Raw genomic sequence first — 18,347 nt, 5'->3', positions numbered from 1 at the left:
TTACACAAGATATAGTCCCGAAACAAATCGGGACTATATATGCTACTCAAACTGGCTGGTCGTTTGTTCAATCGGTTCGTTTGCCAGAGACGCGACCCAGTATTTTTGTTCTGTATCTATGGACGAGACCCAGTCGTTCGTTCTAAATGTTCCATTGCCATACTAGCTGGCAAAGTTATTATCCTTTGCCTTCTAGCTAGCCAACTACGGAATAACAGCAAAGTAGCTACATTTGCATTTGTTTACGCTGTTTTGTGGAGACATCCATAACAATGAGTTAATGAGGCGCGATTTCGTCTCAGAAAATGTGCTCATTTGTCAGGACACCGTTATTTAGAGCAACTGAAGCTGGAAAGACTGCAAACTAGCTGCACTTCGTTTCGTTTGACCTTTTTTCAATTTACATTTCTTTGTATATATATCCATAAAAATGAAGCCCGCTGTTTCATGATTTCGACCGGCTGAGAAACGCTGCCTGCCTGCCTGTCTTCTCCCAACTCGTCCATTACAATGGGACGGCTGGAGATCGAATTTGAATATTGAAACAATTTGGCAAATGTCGGCGAGACAGACCGCAAGGTTTATACAAATCATACTGTTTAAAACTAAATGTTAGATAATGTCTAGATGCTTTTTATAGTGGAGATCAAGTTTATAAATTGCTTGGCTGGGCTGATGAGCCAGTGGATTGTGCAGTCAGATGGAACAGAGTAAATAGGCATTTTTAACTTCATAGATTAGCCAGTGGTAAATTGTGGAATAGACACCATCTGAAATACGGATTTAACCAATCTGCATTCAGGATTAAACCCACCCGTAGCTAGAGAATAGTTGGAAATTAACGATACATGACTGTAATCCATTTATTTTCCCTAGATTACTACTCCTGCTGCAAAGTTTCAGTGCATATGCAGAGCAGTTGAAGTTTGGACAGAAAGAAAACATGAAGCAAACAGCTCCATGTGTATCAATTGGCCTTGTAGTTGTTCACTATTGGAATAACGTTATCCAGATTGGCAACCAGAGTGAGTTTTTAAAGCACTCCTGGTGTTTAGTTTTTTTTTCTTCCCATAAAATGTATATTTTATGACCATGTTGTTCCCTCTTATTCAGAGCATGAAGCAAGATAGTCAAGAATTGATCAAAACTCCAAAGTGTGAGGAAAACACCACTTTCTCTTTAGCATCCTCACTCCTGACCACAAAAAGGGATATTTGTCCACAGTCTCCATCTGTAGTGTCTCAGCACTGTACTTCAAGAACAACAGCAAGCACTCCATTCCTCCACAGACGATAGCAAATGGCAGCCCCTCCTGTCCTACTCGCAGAACAGCAAGCATCATCCCCTCCTGCCTTTCCCCTATATCCACAGACACTCATAATGTAAGTTGCCAGACAGTAGAGTCCTCCCTTGTCCCCTGTGATGCCTGTGCTCAGGTCCTGTCCAGCCTGAGGGAGACTGGTGATGCTCTTGTGGAGCTGTGTCGGAGCGAGGGCCTTCCCACCTCTCTGCAGCGCCTCCTGGTGGCTGTGGATGACACTATGTAGCAGGGCCGTCTCACTGTAGGAGATGTGTCCCAGTGGTCCACAGAGCAGCACAGGGACATGGGTCAGGTGGGAAAGCATCTGCTGAAGGTGCAGTCCACAGTGCAGGGCTCAGCTGGGGGAGGGAACAGGAGGAACTAAAGCGTGAATGGGCAAAGGATCAAGCAAGACTGTAGGAGGCCCAGGCATCCAGGAAGGAGACAGAGAGGAGACTGCAGGACGAACATGAGGAGCTGAGGTGAAGTACAGTAGCACTCAGAGGATACCTCGCTGACAACAATATATTTGAAGGGGGACGAAATATTGTAACATTTCAATAGTAAATATGCTTTCATGTTATTCACAATATACTGTATATCTGTCCATTTTAGGCTCCATGTCCCTGGAGGATAGCAACTCCAAACTGAAGACAGAGATTAGTTTGCAACAAAAAAGGTTACACAAACTCGGTAAGGACGTACACCCCCACCCCAAGTCTGATGTTTTAGGAGCAGAAGGAGACAGCCCAAGTTATCTAATTGTTGTGAACAGAAAATATGTGGAACCTTGTCCTTTCTTTGTCAGAGTGTGAGAGAGATAAGCTACATCAGGAAGTGAAGGCCTTGCAGGTAGAGGAAGAGGCACGGAATAAACAAGAGGAGAAGACACAAACACTGGAGGCTCAACTGTCCAGTACTCAGCTCTTACTTGACAAAGAGAACTCCAAGTACCAGAATGCATGTCACCAACAGGAGGTCAGTATAACAGCCATGAATGGGGTTGGATACTCACGGGGGCAGATGAGTCTTTAAAACCAGACCTGGGGCAGTACTAGTAAATGTGTTAAAGGCCACATCTAAAAACTCTGATCCTGATCCTGTTTTACTTGAGTTGTTACTGCACAGTCTCACTCTGTGTCTTCAACAGTCACTGCAGGCCAAGCAGATGTCTCTATTGGAGAGAGTGGATGCTCTGGACCAGGAGTGTGAGGAGCTTCAAGGACAGTTGGGGGAGACTGAGGACACACAGACAGGCCTTCAGGATAGACTGACACACATCTCAGAGGAGAAGGACCAACTTAAAACCCAGCTCACCCAAGAACAGGTACATTACTACCAGACAGATGTGACTCAATACAATATTAAGCACAATGAAATGTTTCACGTTATAGTTCATTTTATCGTGCTGCTTGCATACGTTGGGCAGAGCCATACTTCAGCATAGCAGATACAGTATATAAATATGATCCTATTTCATTTTCAAAGAACAATAATGTGTATGTAACTAATGGCCTTGCCTCTGCAGTCCCTGAGGCCTTGTGTTCTGAGCTGCAGCAGGAGAAGCAGAGATTGGAGAGTCATGTGAGCAAGCCGAAAGACAGTTTGGATCAGCTGAGAGGAGAGGTGCAGGAGTTAGCACAGAGGGAGAGGCTGCTGGTGGCATTCCCAGAGCTCAACCCACTGCCTCAGGGACCGCCACAGAGTAGGATCACTTCCCTAAATAACTCAGAGCATTTTCTTTATGTTAACCACAATGTTGACTTTACTTGTACAACCTGTATTGTTTGTATTGTATTGTTTGTTCATGTGGGTTTACTTACATATGGTTTCAAATAGAAATACCAGTATTACAAGCATAGACCGAGTTACAACTCCAGTGCATTTGGAAAGTATTCAGTCCCCTTGACTTTTTCCACATTTTGTTACTTTACAGCCTTATTCTAAAAAGTATTAAATAAAACGTTTTCCTCAGCAATCTACACACAATACCCCATAATGACAAAGCGAAAACAGGTTTTTAGACATTTTTGCAAATGTATTAAAAATAAGAAACTCAGAATTGAGCTCAGGTGCATCCTGTTTCCATTGATCATCCTTTAGATGTTTTTAAAACTTGATTGGAGTCCACTGTGGTAAATTCAATTGATTTGACATGATTTGGAAAGGCACACACCTTTCTATATAAGGTCCCACAGTTGACAGTGAATGTCAGAGCAAAAACCAAGCCATAAGGTCGAGGAATTGTCCGTAGAGCTCATAGAAAGGATTGTGTCGAGGCACAGACCTGGGGAAGGGTACTAAAAATATTCTGCAGCATTGAAGCTCCCCCAAAACACACTGGCCTCCATTATTCTTAAATTGTTTTTATCCCTTTCTCTCCCCAATTTCGTGGTATCCAATTAGTAGTTACAGTCTTGTCTCATCGCTGCAACTCCCGTAAAGTCTCGGGAGAGGCGAAGGTCGAGAGCCATGCGTCCCCCGAAACACCACCCACCCAATGTATAACCCCCTACAAAAAATGTCCATTCATTATAATCCACATAATAATTCACATTTCCTGTTGCTGCAGGATTATTTCCTGCTGTTGCAAACTGGCTCAAATTAAGATCCTACATCTGTACTGCATGTTTTATTTATCGACTACACCTGAACAATGATAATGACAGTTGTAAAACACAAAACACATTATCTCTTACAGACAACCTCTCTCAGCAGCTTTGGATTCTCCCAGTGTGCCTGACGCTCCCAGAGAGAGACAGCTAAATCCCACCCCCTACGTACAACACAGCCCTCTGTAAGTCAACACCACAGAAAGAACATATACATTTATGTATACTGCAGGTAATATAGCAGTCAACTGTTTTGCTTGACCAACCATTTTTCTTGGGGACTACAAAAAAATTGAATCTTACCTTAGCATGTATAGTGTTTTAATTCTAGTAGTGTTTTCATAAATGCATCATTTATGAATGTATTTAGGACTAATCTTTTCTCTCATTTTGCCTATCCCAGACAGACTTCCAGTGCAGGAGTGTTGAAACATTGATTGCGGAGGAAGGGAGCAGACAAAGGCGATTCCATCCCTGTGGTGATGGGGCCTTGGGATCACGTGTCTGCCACCTTCCTGTTCCCAAGAAAGCTAAGGTAACTGAGCTAAACGACTACCGCCCCGTAGCACTCACATCCGTCATCATGAAGTGCTTTGAGAGACTAGTCAAGGACCATATCACCTCCACCCTACCTGACACCCTAGACCCACTCCAATTTGCTTACCGCCCAAATAGGTCCACAGACGATGCAATCTCAACCACACTGCACACTGCCCTAACCCATCTGGACAAGAGGAATACCTATGTGAGAATGCTGTTCATCGACTACAGCTCGGCATTCAACACCATAGTACCCTCCAAGCTCGTCATCAAGCTCGAGACCCTGGGTCTCGACCCCGCCCTGTGCAACTGGGTACTGGACTTCCTGACGGGCCGCCCCCAGGTGGTGAGGGTAGGCAACAACATCTCCTCCCCACTGATCCTCAACACTGGGGCCCCACAAGGGTGCGTTCTGAGCCCTCTCCTGTACTCCCTGTTCACCCACGACTGCGTGGCCACGCATGCCTCCAACTCAATCATCAAGTTTGCGGACGACACAACAGTGGTAGGCTTGATTACCAACAACAACGAGACGGCCTACAGGGAGGAGGTGTGGGCCCTCGGAGTGTGGTGTCAGGAAAATAACCTCACACTCAACGTCAACAAAACGAAGGAGATGATTGTGGACTTCAGGAAACAGCAGAGGGAACACCCCCCTATCCACATCGATGGAACAGTAGTGGAGAGGGTAGCAAGTTTTAAGTTCCTCGGCATACACATCACAGACAAACTGAATTGGTCCACTCACACAGACAGCATCGTGAAGAAGGCGCAGCAGCGCCTCTTCAACCTCAGGAGGCTGAAGAAATTCGGCTTGTCACCAAAAGCACTCACAAACTTCTACAGATGCACAATCGAGAGCATCCTGGCGGGCTGTATCACCGCCTGGTATGGCAACTGCACCGCCCTCAACCGTAAGGCTCTCCAGAGGGTAGTGAGGTCTGCACAACGCATCACCGGGGGCAAACTACCTGCCCTCCAGGACACCTACACCACCCGATGCTACAGGAAGGCCATAAAGATCATCAAGGACATCAACCACCCGAGCCACTGCCTGTTCACCCCGCTGTCATCCAGAAGGCGAGGTCAGTACAGGTGCATCAAAGCTGGGACCGAGAGACTGAAAAACAGCTTCTATCTCAAGGCCATCAGACTGTTAAACAGCCACCACTAACATTGAGTGGCTGCTGCCAACACACTGTCAATGACACTGACTCAACTCCAGCCACTTTAATAATGGGAATTGATGGGAAATGATGTAAATATATCACTAGCCACTTTAAACAATGCTACCTTATATAATGTTACTTACCCTACATTATTCATCTCATATGCATACGTATATACTGTACTCTATCATCGACTGCATCCTTATGTAATACATGTATCACTAGCCACTTTAACTATGCCACTTTGTTTACATACTCATCTCATATGTTATACTGTACTCGATATCATCTACTGTATCTTGCCTATGCTGCTCTGTACCATCACTCATTCATATATCCTTATGTACATATTCTTTATCCCCTTACACTGTGTATAAGACAGTAGTTTTTTGGAATTGTTAGTTAGATTACTTGTTCGTTATTACTGCATTGTCGGAACTAGAAGCACAAGCATTTCGCTACACTCGCATTAACATCTGCTAACCATGTGTATGTGACAAATAAAATTTGATTTGATTTGATTCTCTAAAGCTCTGGTGCACCAGCGGACTCTACGGCTCTCCCCAGACACCAGCGCAGCCAGGCGTCCCGAACATGCTCTTTCTCCAGAGGAAGAAATAAATCCAGCACTGGGTGATCAACCTCATGTTGACAATTTTTGGAGCATAGTAATGCTGAAAGAGGCTGTTAGAAGTATATGTCAGGCTTCTCCATCAGGAGACTGCAGTAAGGCATTGCATTGTAGCTCATACACATAGTTGTTTGTGTATCAGCTGAGGCAGATGCAGAAAAGTTATAGAGTTCAGGATCTTGGCAACATTGAGCTGGCTTGAAGTTGCTATTTAACTGAAAATGAATTTGATTCACAAACTGTGGTATCATGCTTTTTCTTTCTTGAACTGTTGTGTTAATCACTTTGCAATTTGGATTGCAAATGTGCATTTGTTAACTTCATGCATTTAGCAAAATTATCCCCAGGGGATAGTGAAACAGTTTTACCTAGTTTAGAATGGTAAAGCAATAAGACTGAGCATAACGAGCCTATCAAGCACATTCATTATTTAAACACATAAAGAATCTGGTCATGCACAAACACACACTAAAAATAAGTGTCTTAAAATGATCAGTCTAGAAAAGGGAGGCGCTAGGTAAGAGACAAGCCATGGTGTGTGTCTGTGTGTTTAGCTAAGTGTGTGGTCTTCTAAAGGCTCTACTATTGTGTCACCAACACAATGCCACGAATGCAGATGTCTAATGATTTACAGAGTACTCTGACGAGGGAGGGGTAAGTTCCTATGGCAACATTGATGATCAGAGCATGACATCTTGTGTGGGTTCCCTCCTGTCCTTACTGTCAGTCCAACCCTTCACCTATTGAGGAGTATACTTGATGGTAGACCAACCAATTCATTGTGAAGTATGCTTCCCATGGCATGTTAGGGTGCAATATTTTTGTCCTTTGTTTGTATTTCCTTGCACTAGAAATGCCAAATTACTTTTCTGAAGGTGGGTTGTAGTCATGGAGATACCTGTGAAAAGCCCCATAGATCCAGACTGGATATTGACTACACCTGGAACTAAGCAAAACAATTGACTACACCTGAAACTATGCAATTCAAGCCCATATTATTGTTCATGCCTGTTCAAATGTTTCTGCATGAGTTCAGTGGTAGCACAATACTGGGTTTCATTTTCAGGGATATACCTAGATACTGAAGTATTTGCGGAATGCAGATGTACTAATGAAATCAATAATTTCTTAGCCCACTAACTCACGAATCCTTCTCCTCAGAGACAAACTTGCTTGATCAAGTCTAACCTTGGACCTCAGAGTTCAGTCTTTCAGTTGAGCCAATTATACAGCTGTGTCATCCCTCAAGCATGTAATTGAGATGTGTGTGTGTGTGTGTCCCCCATAGATAATTAATGTATTGTCTATGGTATGCTTGTCTCATGATTGACAGACTGATTTAGCCTAATTGTTAAATTGTTGCATGAAGTATAAAAACAAAAAATGGCAGACACAGTATTTATCTGAAAATGTAAAATGGAGCATTGTATAATCACTTTAGTTATTTTAATAGTATGCTACCCTGTAAAAATAACAATATTCAGAATGCTGCTTCAAAACATTTATTTGTCACAAAATAACTTAGACTATACAACAAAAAGACATTTGAATGTGAAAGTATAGAGTACATAGGTACAGTCAGACCTCATATCGCACTGTGCTTACTGATACACAAAAGACAAAGACCGTAACTCAGAGGTGAGGAAATGTTCAGCTTGCCAAAAGCACCAGTGTCAACACCTGCAACTTGCCCCCACAGGAAAAAGAGAGACGGTGGAAGAAGGACACATACAGTCATTTGCAGTTAGATACTTAAACAATGTGCAAAGTTGTACAAAAATCCATTGAATATTTTTGGTATCCCCGCATCCAATAACATTAGATTATTTCAAAGGTTATATCTGTTGTTGAAATCAATTGAATGTTATATAGTCATTTACGATATAATATCCTAGGAGTAAATACTGAGATTATAACAGGGAAAACTACTTGGATAGAGGAAATAAAATACCTGAACTACAATTTAGATTTCACGTAAGCTTTGGGAATCATTCCGTATTCATGAAAACATATTTAAGGCCATTGGTTACTTGTGTCATATTTACATAAGCATACTGGTTTGTTTATAATAACTAATAAATAGTGATAGAGACAAAACATATTTCTGAGTACAACACTAAGCTGAGCTACAGACACTTCTGAGGCTGGTAGCCAGTAGTCAGGGAATCATGCTCATTCTTCATCATTCTAAGGGCTGTGGTATATAGAAACTGCTAATAACATTAAGGCAATGTTTTAGTAACATTATTAAAACACAGATAAATGGTAGATGTTTTATCACAATCTCCAAACGTGACAACCATGCAAATCTACACCTAATAGGTAACAAAATAACACCTCGCCAGGACTTGACTGAAAACTTCAGCCATTGGAATGCTATGATGATCACCTTAAGACATTGTTACATCTTAGACACCGACAGGAAAGGGAGTAACTGTTGGTGAGAGTGCTGTCTCTCCGAGACATTCAGTGTAATTCAGCACTGTGTGATCTCACATATGTGTTTTATCATCTAGGTCAAGCTATTAGGCAGCTGCAGGGACCGCTGCAAATCTGTCAGATTACAGAGGCCTCATGAGGATGAGGGATGTCCTATGGCTGGCATAACTCCCAATCTCTGTTTGCCAATATGCTTTTAAGCAGCAGCACCACCACCACCAAATACCCTGTTCTGGTACATCATGCACTGGGTTTGTACTTGCCTTACAAAAAGCATGTATTAAATCATATGCCCATAAAATTGTCAGAGACTCCAGTCACCCAAGTCTTAGACCGTTCCCTCTTCTACCTCACGACAAGCGGTACCAGAACGGAAAGTTTAGGTCCAAAATGCCCCTTAACAGCTTCTACCCCCAAGCCATAAGACGGCTGAACAATTAATCAAATGGCCACTTGGACTATTTACTGTGACCCCCCCCACATTTTGTTTTTACACTGCTGCTACTCGCAAAAATTATTATCTATGCATAGTCACTTTACCCCTGCCTGCATGTACAAATTACCTTGACTAACCTGTAACCCCGCACATTGACTTGGTACCGGTACCCCCTGTACATAGCCTCGGTATTGTTATTTTATTGTGTTACTTTTTATTTTATTTTTTACTTGAGTATTTTTAGTAAATATTTTGTTTACTCTATTTCTTGAACTGCATTGTTGGTTAAGGACAACACCTGTTGTATTCGGTGCATGTGACAAATAACATTTGATTAGATTTTAAATGTTTATAACTCTCGTTATCCCTCTTGTGTATGAGGAGAAATGAGAATAAAACAATAGCTAAAACAATCCATGTGCTTTTATATCAGCTGGTTGTATAATCTAACCTCATGCTAGCAGAGCGACGGGGAATGGGCCGCTGTCTAGTTATTGTGCATGGGAAAAAACCCTTCTCAGCAGAGATTAAGTTCATTGACAAAATGTGGGACACATAAGAGAGAGTGAGGTCATGGGATAGGAGTCTGTGGATTAAGTGAGAGGTTGAAAGGTCTTCTCACCCCCTAGTCACCATTAGAAGAATTGTCACTTGACCATCTCAAGTGGAGTCAGGTCACTATATTACGAAGTGAGGTACCAAAATATAATATGTGTGTGATATGCTGATTGGCCTAGTCACGGATAGGGGAAAAACACAGATGAATTAAAGAGAGTACCATCTGAGAGATGCCATCATCAGTGAAATGTATCACAGTTCGGAGAATACATAAAAATAAATCAATATCTAAAAAAAAAAAACAGAAAAGGTCAGTTTAAGAAACTTTAGCAATGTTGTTGATTTGCATTTGGCTGAGCAGCCACCAGCGTGAGGGAGCTACAGAGGTGGTCACAGGGGTTGTAAGTAGAGCCACATGACCCACTGACAGAATCTAGTCTCTCCTCAGGCGAGAATAATGCTTGTGTGTGTGTGCGCGCACGTCCCCACAAGAATAGTAAACAAACAACAATTTGACCAACTGGGGACATTTTGTTCGTCCCCACAAGGTCAAATGCTATTTCTAAGGTTAGAATTAGTGTTAGAATTAGGTTTAGGAGCCAGGGTTAGTTTTAGGGTGAAGGTTAAGGTTGGAGAAAATAGGATTTTGAATGGGACTGAATTGTGTCCCCACAAGGTTAGTTATACAAGACTGTGTGTGTGTGAGAGAGATCATTTTTCAGCCGATGATTGTCAAGCAAATAACTGCCAGTCTCACGGTAACTGACCATTTATTAACATAAACACATTTAGCATCTCCTGGCTTCCACACAAGCCACTGATGCGGACCTTTGGAACAGCTCCATTTTAAAAAGTCTAATAAATCCATGTAATATAGCCTACACCTTCACAATGAATCCATTATTTATTTTAGACAGGTCTAAAGAAGCATGATATTAAGAAAATGTGGTCTATTTCAGTAGAACAGAATAGCATACTCTGAGTTGTCCTTATGTTAGGTTCTAACCTGGCTATGCTAAATGGCTGTGGGCTACACTAGTTCATTTAGCAGACAAGATTTGCTTAGAATTCCGTGGCATTATTTTATAGTTTGAAGAATACAATGGAACAAAGTTGAATAAAATAGAAAGGATATTTTCTCCAAACTCACACTCGGTTATTCTGTGTTGAGCGGTTAACAAAAAAATAGGTACTCATATATGCTTAATTTAGAGTTATTATTGTAACTTTAGTTGTTCTACAAACGTTGGTCTATATGTTTAGATTTTTAACACATTGTAAGGCTGCATGATGCGACTAATGATGATTTGAAAAAAGAAGCTTGAAAGGCATGAGATCTGTTTTGTTTTTTGCGTAGGCTGTACACACTTCATCAGTCCCTCATTCACAATTTGACAAGCACTTGATAATGCCTCGAATTTCCCGGCGGCATCCCCTTTGTGTGGCCATTAAGCACCCTAAAAAATCTGTCTTTTGCGTCCAGTGGCTGTTGTGCCCTTGGCCTGGAATGCTGCACGCTCCTCTCACTCACATGGCGCTCCAGCAGTGATCTGGTCTTTCTCACAGGCTACAAGTGAAGACAGACACATCGGGGACGCAACTGTGCACGTCCTTATACAATTCCGAGGTGCATATTGAAGATATTGGGAAAACTGTCCATTTACTTTTCAACAGCCAAAAAGAAGAGTAGGCCACTATCAAAAGTGACTGTAAATGCATTATGCATGTAATGCTTTTATTATAGGTGCATTTTTATGGTGAAAATTATCTTACTCAAACTTGAAACTTACACATTGCTTATGTATGCCCGTTAGGCTCTGCACCCCGTGTAAAGCGGATTAATGTGCTTAATTCTAAGAAATTATTGGCCACTTTAGTTGTGATACAAAACATTTAGGCGTATGGGCTAGGCTGCATGACGTGTGCGACTAGGATTTGAAAAAGTTAATTACATTTGCATCGATGTCAGACAATAAAGTGCTGAGTACACGGCAGTTAGCAAGTTTGGTAGGCTACTAACAACCATCAGCAGCATCAGAGCTTGGAGAAGCCTAATTACCGTGACTAAACGGTCACATGGAATTTGACTGTCTTCATGACTCGTGACCGCCGGTGTGGCAGTAATATGGTCGCCGCAACAGCCCTAATCATGATTCAATGTATGCCATAATCATAAGCACTTTCCATCTTCCAGAAACATTCTATTGTGAGTGCCAAAGGGACGTTAAAGTTGAGAGCAATGCTAACAATAAAAAAACACCTGTGCTGGTTTATTGAAATAAATAATATAGTAAACAATGCTGGATAGCTATAAAAAGGTATGTTCCCATATTAACAGCTATAAATATGTTTCATAATGAGAGTGAGTCCCATCCTGTGATGTGTGTTTACTAATGCAGAGAAACAGCCTTGTGGGGTTACACACCAACTGTATGAGGCCAGTCACATGAGGGAGGGGTGAGAAGAGAAGAGTGAGGTAATGAAAGCAGTAAAAGTATATGAGCAGGAGCGGATAGACGATAATGGCCCACTTGAATAAGAATGGCTCCCTTCTTACACATCATCTCTTTGCCTGCTGCTCCTCAGCAGACCGGGAAGGAGTGGTGTGGAGGGTGCTGGCGTCATGCTGTCCATTTGGCTGCACAGACTGGACTGTCTCTACCAGGCTGCCACTGGGGAGCACCACATACCTGGCTGCCATATCCTTGGGCTGCAGTTCCCTCAGGCCCTCCTTACTGTGCCAGATCCCATAGCCAAAATACACGAGCAGACCTGGAGAGGTGCAACACATACTGTTAATTGAATTTGAATATTCTAAAAAGCAAATGGTATTTGTTACAGCATTGGGTAGCACTTTTGAATATTGTTTGACTACATACGCCTACATAATCAGAATCACACAGACATGTTATTGTTATCATACTGTATGTGCAACTCTGTTGAGAACATACAGCTATAGCAGGAATATGGCGGTGCTTAACAGTCACCACAGCCTATAGACACATCTTGGCCCATCCCATCTGTGTGTTATGGTCACAACTTTCACCAGGGAAATGATTACTTAGACATGGCTTAGCCCAAGCCTCTGTCATGTCCAATATTCCCTGTGAAGCCAGTTAAATCTCTGTAGGCAGACAGGTGTGTTTAAATGGGTTACATGGTCCAGAAGACCTCTGAGCCCATACAGCCACTCATGTTTCCTTGATGATCAATTTTTATGACAGCAATCTCTATAGGCAATTAACACCTTCTTACTGCAGCAGGTGTTGGCTAGAAAACTCACTGTCTCTTCAGGGGTTTACGCTCAAGAAACCTGCAGATGTTTTAACACAAACTTGTACCATGTACAAAACCCTGTAGGTATAAAACCCTGTTTCGTATCCTGCTATTTATCATCAATCAGTATTAAGTAACCATACTATTTGTCGATCATTTAGGTTAAAAGGCACAGTATTTCAATCACTGAATGCAACAATTTCAGTTCTGCCTGACATGATGTTTGGCTTACAAGGCCTGTCAATGCTACATAGCACATGGTCTTTACACAACACATATTTGTGCCATTAGCAGATGTAATCTTACCTGCAGCCACCCATACAGTAAAGCGGATCCAGGTCATTGGGCTGAGCTTCAGCATTAGGAACACATTCATGAGGATGCTTGCAGCGGGAATGAATGGGACCAAGGGTACCTAGAAATATTACAACAGCAAACAACCATACTGACATGCATTAAAATTTGTCAAATAGCCCTCCTCAATTTCATAAGTCTTAATCACTGACAAAAAGGAAGCTGGAGAGCCAGAAAGACCACTAGTCTTTACTAAAAGATGAATAGAGCTTGGTTAACTTAATTTAATTCAGAAGAATGAATAGGTTGGTGCCAGGGGGAACATGGGTCCTGCTTGAGCTCACAGAAACGTCTGCCTCTCAAATATGAGTCACAGAAACAGCTTTTATTTTATATGAGGAGTAGATCGACCACACAGCGGAGAGTGAGTGTCTTCTGGCTGATAATATGGCTCCCTGAGTCCCTGTCTACTGGGCTCTAGTCAGACTGAGCAGAGTTTATCACACCTGAAGTGTAGCGACAGCTACAATTAGTCTGTGAGAGACTTAAAACTCATAAAGAGTAGTATCAGTTTATCATAGCTACCGTACATAAGAACTTAGGGAAATATAAAAGGCTGTTTGCTCAACTCCCCAGGCAGACAACATTATACAGATAATAACTCTTAAGGTGAGGGTTTTGTTCTGCTTCCCTAACTTTATGGGTGGGCCCACACTATTCTATACAAGTGAAAGTCAACAGAGTTGTGAATGGCTTTACATTTAAACTTTGGGCATATGAGCAGACATATAATACAAAAGTGAGAATCTGTTTGGCTCACCTGGAAGGTTTTGGTGTTGACATGAGGTTCATGGGCATATATGATGACCAGGCAGAGAAGGAAGGTTGAGCCAAACACCACTATTAGCAGGGCGATGCTCCACGTAGGCAGCTGAAGCTGGTTACTCCCAAACACAAACACGGCACAGAGGGACACTGAGCTCACCATCACCGCCAGCACAGAAAAGGCCACCACTTCCCCTGGCTCAAAGTCCCCCAGCAACCTGCCCAGGTAAGGCTCCCAGCGGGCCTTCAACACCCCTGGGGCACTCCGTTCCCTGGTCTTCTGCATCTCCACCAGCTGCAGCTTGTCTGAGAAGGACTCATACTCCTTCAGCTCCCCACTGTCCTGAGCTATGATCTGAGACTCTGAGACTTCGGGCGAGGGCTCAGGGTTAGAGTTGGGGGAGGTAGTGGAGTTAGCCTTGGAACTGGTCTTCTCTTTCTCAGGCTGGAAGCGCAGCACGATGACACTGGCTGCCACAAAGGTGTAGGCCAGGAGGGTGCCGATGGACAGGAACTGGACCAGGGCCTCCAGGTCAAAGATGAGGGCCATGACGGCCATGAGGAGGCCAAACACCAAGATGGCATTAACAGGGACCTTGGTGACAGGGTTGACCTTGGCGAAGAAGGAGAAGAAGAGGCCATCTTCCGCCATAGCGTAAACAATCCGAGGGAGAGAGAAGAGGTTGCTGAGTAGCACTGTGTTCATGGCTGGAAAAGGGGATGGAGAGAGAGTCACATTATCAGCCCAAGAGACCTACTGTATGAAGTAAAAATAAATGTCATACACATTTGCCCTTCAATCATTTATATCATCAACTAACCAAAATAAACTTAATGACATGATACATTGGTGTAGCCTCGTAACTACCAGATTGACTACTGCTGCGCTATCATGATTCCGTGGTAGCAAACCATTCATGTAAGCTTGCGACATCAGGTGGCTTGCTAGGCTAACATTGGTGTGGTTACAGTCTTTCAAGAGACACTTACCACAGATGGACCCTACTGCCACAATGTAGCCAGCCCAGCTGTAGCCTCGGCGGAAGAAGGCGTCAGACAGGGCTGAGTTTGGGTCGAGCGAGTGCCAAGGCACCATGAGAGTGAGGACTGTGGAGACCAGGATATAGGCTGTGGCAGCCATGCCCAGGGAAATGGCTGTGGCCATGGGAATGGCTCGCTGGGGGTTCTTTGCCTCCTCGCTGGAGGCTGCAATCACGTCGAAGCCAACAAATGCGTAAAAGCAGGTGGCTGTGCCCGCCATTACCCCATTGACACCAAACGGTGCAAAACCTCCTTCCTTCTGGCTCCAGTTGACTGGGTCGGCTAGCACGAAGCCAAACACCAAGATGAAGAGTATGACAACTAGACTAACGGCTGAGAAGATGTGGTTGAGCCAAGAGGAGACTCGCACTCCGAAGGTTATGAAGATAGTGGCAACAACTAGAATCCCGGCAGCCAGCAGGTCAGGGTAGTGGGCGATATAGGGAACATTCCACTTCATTATGTGGTTCTCTGTGTAGTTCTGGATGGTGTGGTTAAACATGGAGTCCAGGTAACCACTCCACGCCCGCGCCACTGCGGCTCCACCAATCATGTACTCCAACACTACGTTCCAGCCAATGAGAAAGGCCCAGATCTCTCCACAAGAAACATAGGTGAACATGTAGGCCGAGCCCGTTCTGGGAACACGAGCTCCGAACTCTGCATAGCAGAGGGCAGCCATCAGGGAGGCGATGCCTGCTATGAGGAAGGAGAGGACCACAGCAGGTCCAGCGGTGTCCTTTGCAACAGTGCCAGTCAGGACATATAGGCCAGAGCCCACCATACCACCAACACCCAGCAGGGCTAGGTCCACCATGGTCAGGCAACGCTTCATTGACGTCACCATCAAGTCATCATCCAGGGTCTTCAGTCGGTTCAGCCTCTGGCAGAAACGCACTGCAGGGACACAGCCACGCCCACAGGTCGCCATGGTTACAGGATCACACTCAGCAACTGGACAGGGTCTTATCAGTCAAGATGCTCAAACTGGATCCATTCTTCTCCTGATCGACTAACCTGAGAGACAAAAACACACATGCATACCATCATGCAGGGACAAAGCAGCCATCATTGAATTTGCCCTGAAGCCTGTGACTTCAGAGCAGGTAGACAAAAGCAACTCAACTCATCCATCGATCACCTATCCACACTGCTGCCTGATGTCATATTGCTGATGATGCTGTGCTTTCCATGTCTGCCCTCATCAAAAGGTGGAAACAACATGTTCAGAATTGCAGACACATTTTTCATATTTGCCTTTTTCGTATTAGCTTAATAAATGTCTATTGGGTCTACCTGAGTAATGTAAAACCTATAAATAAAGCTATAAAGTATGCAATTTAACAAATGTGATCTCTCTGTCTAAGAGTGATTAATAACTGTCCATACTAAAGAGTTCAAACATCTGCTCTGGGTGTTTGACACGTCTTCTATTCACTGGCAGTCCAATTGGCCTAATGATGATAGGCCTGTTGGCTATTATATTCAGCTTCCTGTAATGAGACTGACTAGAAGTAGCCTAATAATATTCATACACAGCTGTTTGGTTATGATTTAACGCTGCTGTACCAAAATCAAACATCAATGGACGTTTTATGTGATAGAATACATTTACAAATTGGACCATCGGTAGGCGGCTTTTCTGATGCACCGTTTCCGACAAAACTGCGCGCTGCGAGCATATGGCGAGTTGTGCCTCAATGCTAGAAATACATTACGTAACGCTTTTATTCCCTAGAAATAAACACCAACGCAAAGTGAAGCGACTCATACATCGGTCCTCCATAATAACCGGGTGATTCGTGTGAAATAGAATGAATGGCTTTATGTGCGTCGTTTTCACAAAATCCACATTAATAATTTAAAAGAAAATGGAAACTGATGCAAATATTATTCATGACAAACGATAAGCTATTTCAATAAAGCAATGGCTGACTATTCTATGACATTTTACGTTTTATATTGCTTTATTATGGCACAAACAAGGTGGTTCAATAGGTAGCCTATGGCAAGAGCCAGGTGAGAAACACAACCATTGCTGCTATTCTGCATATATAGTGTAATATAAAACGCTCTACAATGGTAACAAATGAATTTATTGGTTTACCTTGAATGCTGAATATTGCTTATCAGTAGCCTATCTCGGGCCCGGTTGATATCCCTTGAAGCTCAACGGAAGGGAGGAAGGTGGAGAACCAGAGGATTGTGAGCTGACCGAGCTCTCTTCTTAAAGGCACAGTACTGGTCTATTGTACATCTGATGACGATAGATCAGCCATCAGACAAGCGTCGCATACCCCTTCTCAGACATTGCATGCATCATCAGTTCCTTGCCATCGACTGTATCACCGAATGACAGATGGCTATAACATAATATGGTTAGCCGAAACTTAAAATACTTATCCACAAGTTATAAAATCTGGAATAAGTCAATAATGCCTGGGAAAACGAAGGCCTGTGTACAGCCAGTGTTTAAATGGATAGTTCAAGAAAATTCTAAAATTCCACAATGGTTTCCTTACCTTGTTAAAAGTAACCTGTTGTATGACAACAATCCATGCTTTTGGTTTAGTTTCCCTGTTATTGTTTTCACATGCTAACGTTTTAACATAATGGCTTTAATAACTCTACCTACATGTACATATTACCTCAATTACCTCGACTAACCGGTGCCCCCGCAAATTGACTCTGTAACAGTACCCCCTGTTTATAACAGTACCCCCTGTATATAGCATTTTACCACTGCTCTTTAATTATTTGTTACTTTTATTTCTTATTCTTCTTATTTTCTTTAAACTGCATTGTTGGTTAAGGGCTTGTAAGTAAGCATTTCACTGTAAGGTGAACCTGTTGTATTCGGTGCATTTTTTTGATTTCATTGTTGTCATACAGTGCCTTCAGAAAGTATTCACACCCTTTTATATCCTTCCTGTTTGGCCCTGTCCGGGGGTGTCCTCGGATGGGGCCACAGTGTCTCCTGACCCCTCCTGTCTCAGCCTCTAGTATTTATGCTGCAGTAGTTTATGTGTCGGGGGGCTAGGGTCAGTTTGTTATATCTGGAGTACTTCTCCTGTCCTATTCGGTGTCCTGTGTGAATTTAAGTGTGCTCTCTCTAATTCTCTCTTTCTTTCTCTCTCTCAGAGGACCTGAGCCCTAGGACCATGCCTCAGGACTACCTGACATGATGACTCCTTGCTGTCCCCAGTCCACCTGGCCGTGCTGCTGC

At 43.2% G+C, this 18,347-nt stretch overlaps 1 protein-coding gene and 1 long non-coding RNA gene across 2 annotated transcripts; one reads left to right on the top strand and one right to left on the bottom strand.

The window, feature by feature from the left end:
• Window positions 1-13: 13 nt before the first annotated feature.
• On the top strand, window positions 14-4,519 carry LOC109895098 (uncharacterized). The gene is made up of 7 exons (XR_002255940.2): window positions 14-1,782; window positions 1,916-1,993; window positions 2,109-2,278; window positions 2,451-2,627; window positions 2,829-3,005; window positions 4,002-4,097; window positions 4,316-4,519. It is a non-coding gene; the product is annotated as an uncharacterized LOC109895098 (long non-coding RNA).
• Window positions 4,520-7,738: 3,219 nt separating this feature from the next.
• LOC109895099 (cationic amino acid transporter 4) lies at window positions 7,739-17,594 on the bottom strand. The gene is made up of 5 exons (XM_020488745.2): window positions 17,229-17,594; window positions 15,071-16,138; window positions 14,076-14,788; window positions 13,268-13,376; window positions 7,739-12,457 (listed from the first exon to the last, which is right to left on the bottom strand). The coding sequence occupies exons 2-5, from the start codon at window positions 16,050-16,052 to the stop codon at window positions 12,246-12,248; spliced, it is 2,016 nt and encodes a 671-aa protein (XP_020344334.1). The 5' UTR covers window positions 16,053-16,138; window positions 17,229-17,594; the 3' UTR covers window positions 7,739-12,245.
• Window positions 17,595-18,347: the final 753 nt, after the last annotated feature.

This window comes from Oncorhynchus kisutch, linkage group LG8 (genome assembly GCF_002021735.2).
Source record: "Oncorhynchus kisutch isolate 150728-3 linkage group LG8, Okis_V2, whole genome shotgun sequence".
In the NCBI taxonomy this organism is placed as follows: domain Eukaryota; kingdom Metazoa; phylum Chordata; class Actinopteri; order Salmoniformes; family Salmonidae; genus Oncorhynchus; species Oncorhynchus kisutch.
Note: the sequence above shows the minus strand (reverse complement) of the source record. Positions and strands in the feature narration are given on the sequence as shown.